This window comes from Lycium barbarum, chromosome 11 (assembly GCF_019175385.1).
Source record: "Lycium barbarum isolate Lr01 chromosome 11, ASM1917538v2, whole genome shotgun sequence".
Taxonomy (NCBI): Eukaryota; Viridiplantae; Streptophyta; class Magnoliopsida; order Solanales; family Solanaceae; genus Lycium; species Lycium barbarum.
This window is the reverse complement of record NC_083347.1, coordinates 36,606,798-36,610,109: the sequence shown is the minus strand read 5'-3', so window position 1 is coordinate 36,610,109 and position 3,312 is coordinate 36,606,798. Positions and strand designations below refer to the sequence as shown.

The window sequence follows — 3,312 nt, the reverse complement described above, 5'->3', positions numbered from 1 at the left end:
GTTCAACTAACATAGCATGTTCACAGTTCTTGATCATAAAAGAAATTTAATACATTGATTTTGTGTTAAACAGAAAAAAGAATATCTGGTTAGTATTCCATTTATAAATTAAGAGCTACTAGACCTAGAGAGTACAGCTCAAATTCTTCATTTCGTAGTATTATCCAATTAAAATTATCCAAAGCTTAGCTATTGGGATATTTGAAAAAATAGAATTAGGCTAATGATTGCAGGAAAATAATAGTAGGAGGCTCCAAGCACTTCCGTACACAGAACACAGCCAAGATTTCTAAGGGAAATGAATAAATAAAAATATACCTAACATATGCTATTTTCTTCGTTCCAATTTAAATATTTTACTTTTTTTTATATATATTATGTATATTCAACATCCTACAAGTTTAAAGACCACGACATTTATAAATCTTTCTTTATTTTTTACATTATGTGGTCAGTCAAGCTAAGATATTTAATTAAGCTCAAAACATTTTCTATAAATTCTATCATCAATCATCATTATTGAAGGCCACCTTCTCCCTCCCAAAAAGCTTTAAAAGCTTTCTCTTCTATCCACCTTAAAGCCAAAAAAAGAAGAGAAAAAAGAAAACATAACCCTTTAGCTCTCCATGGAACAAGATGGAGACTCTCCACCTATATGGTCCCAACCAACCACCACACTCCTCCGTCAACACCGCCGCCAGCCACCATCTCCTCCGATCATCAACCCCGTCGTTCTCATCCTACTCCTACCCATTCTCGCTCTCCTCATCTTGTTCTTTTTGGTTCCACCTTTCCTTTCACATACAACGCAAATTCTTCGACCTAATTCTGTTAAAAAGGGATGGGACTCGTTTAATATCTTGCTTGTAGTGTTTGCTATTCTTTGCGGCGTTTTTGCACGCAAGAATAATGATGATACTACTTCACCTGTTGAAAGAAATACTAGAATTGTCAATGATGGATTGTCAGCTGATGATGATACGCGGCAGCCTGTTTCTACTGATCGATGGTTTGAGCCTAGAGATGAGAAATCATATAATTTTGCTCCTATACCTGAAACTGGTGTCAGCCGGTTAAGAAGAAGCAGTAGCTCGTATCCTGATCTGAGACAAGTCCCGCAATGGGAAACAGGTGAGAACCAGTCCCGGTTTTACGATGATTTTGGTGTGAATTTGTACCGTACAGCAGCGGAGTATGATAGTACTCACCGTACACCGCGGTTTGAGAGGCAGAGGGAAGAACCTGATGTTAAGGTTATTCCTGTGGATACATTTGAAATTCGTTCTTCGGCTGCGCCGGATAAACCTCCAATTACATCATCAAAGCCACGTCAGGCGAATTTGAAACGGAGAAGATCGTTTCACAGTGTTCCGCGTAAATTAGACAAGGTTGAAATGCACAGTAACGAAACTGAAGCTGGAGCTGAGGTCAAAAAGAAACAAGAGGCTCCACCACCGCCACCTCCACCGCCTCCGTTGCTGCCAACGGAGCGATCACATCCAGTAGTGGAAAAGCCTCAAAAACTTCAGCGAAAAAAGAGTGGTACTAAAGAATTAGCAACAGCTATTGCCTCATTGTACAATCAGAGCAAGAGAAAAACCAGAACGAAAAAGCGAGACATTTTTGAGAGTGTGTCCTATTCTCCACCACCATCTGTAGAACAAGTCTTGCCACCACCAACACCGCCACCTCCACCACCGCTACCGCCATCTAAGGTTTTCCAAAACCTGTTTAAGAAAAACAGGAAAAGTAAACGCGTACATTCTGATCCTTACAATGTACCATCACCTCATACTATTCCCCCTCCTCCCCCTCCACCGCCGCCTCCAAATTCAATTTTCAATAATTTGTTCAAAAGCAAACGGTTCCAGCATGGACACGTGTCATCATCAACTCCTCCACCTCCTCCTCCTCCACCACCACCTCCACCTTCTTCCATTCTCAATAATTTATTCAAACACGGAGCAAAAAGCAGGCGATTCAAATCACACGTGTCACCACCACCTCCACCTCCACCTCCACCTCCGACACAAGCAGTACACGTGTCATCATCAAGGCGGAGAAAAAGTTGCACACATTCTCAGCCACGTGGAAGTTATTCATACAGTGCTAGCAAACCTCCATTGCCAACGAAACAAGTCGGCATTTACTACGACGATAATAGTTTAAACAGCGGATCGCAATCGCCGTTAATACCAATGCCACCTCCACCTCCTCCACCGCCGTTTAAAATGACGGAAATTGAAGACATTGACATTGATGATGACGTGTCCTCCGTCAGATCGGAGGCAATAGACGGTGAAGATTTAACTGGGCCGTCGGTTACTTGTCCAAGCCCAGATGTGAATGTGAAGGCGGCAACGTTCATTGCTAGGCTAAGAGATGAATGGAGATTAGAGAAAATGAATTCATTCCGTGAAAAAAGTATATTGGGCTGAAGCCCAGGCCCAATATGCTAATGGTTACATATATGCATATTTATACAGAGTAATTAAAAATAGTAGTACTACATATTATCAGAGTATAGAGAGATCTTATAGAGGTAAATATGAATTTGGAGTTGGCTCTGATTGTTTTTTGTTTTCACTAGGAGCCTTGTAAACATAGTAAAAGGATGCGAAACTGTTTTTTGGATTGGGACAGAATGCGTCATTGTGGGTACTCTTCTCTATGTTTACGAGGTAGGATAAGATTTGCATACACTCATCCTTTTCTAGTCCCACCTTCAAAATTATACCGAGTCTATTGTTGTCGGGTATTCTGTCTGAATAAATTAATGGTGATAATCCATGGATTTTTCATTCAAAACTTGCAAAATGTTTTTTTCAAGTTGATTTTAAGCTTTACGAAATGTTTCTTGAAAAACAAAATTATTTTACCGGCATGGATTTTGACGGGATGGTTGGGTTTGGGCCTCTAGGAATGAAAAAAATTATGTTGGAAGCGTCGCACTCAAAAATGTGCCATGCAATGCGCAATCCGTATTTAGTCGGGAGCCAATGTAGATACCTGACATCACAAGGGAACAAAAAAAAAAAAACTTATTTTCAAAGATTGGTTTTTGAGGGTGTGGTTTGAAGAGTCTGAAACCTAAATGACCCAATAAAAAATGAAATGAATTAGTCATGTCTAAAGACTTCGGAACGTCAATATTTTAAATAGAATCCAATGTTTTTTTGGGCGAATTATATTGTAGACTCAATACATCAAGGGTAGCTAATAGTTCGGATCGTTGTTTTAGGGGCTGTAAAGTGCCCGAAGTAAACTTGAAACATATTATATCTTTTAGGGTTTAGATTTAAGCGTGTTACC

At 39.9% G+C, this 3,312-nt stretch overlaps 1 protein-coding gene across 1 annotated transcript; it reads left to right on the top strand.

Annotated features, from left to right (window-relative positions):
* Positions 1–626: 626 nt before the first annotated feature.
* Positions 627–2,438, top strand: LOC132619735 (formin-like protein 20). Its single transcript, XM_060334550.1, has one exon. The coding sequence runs from the start codon at positions 627–629 to the stop codon at positions 2,436–2,438; it is 1,812 nt and encodes a 603-aa protein (XP_060190533.1).
* The last annotated feature ends 874 nt before the right edge of the window (positions 2,439–3,312 follow it).

Coding starts and splice junctions, on each gene's coding strand:
- LOC132619735 (XM_060334550.1), top strand. CDS start 627: ATGGAACAAGATGGAGACTCTCCACCTATATGGTCCCAACCAACCACC.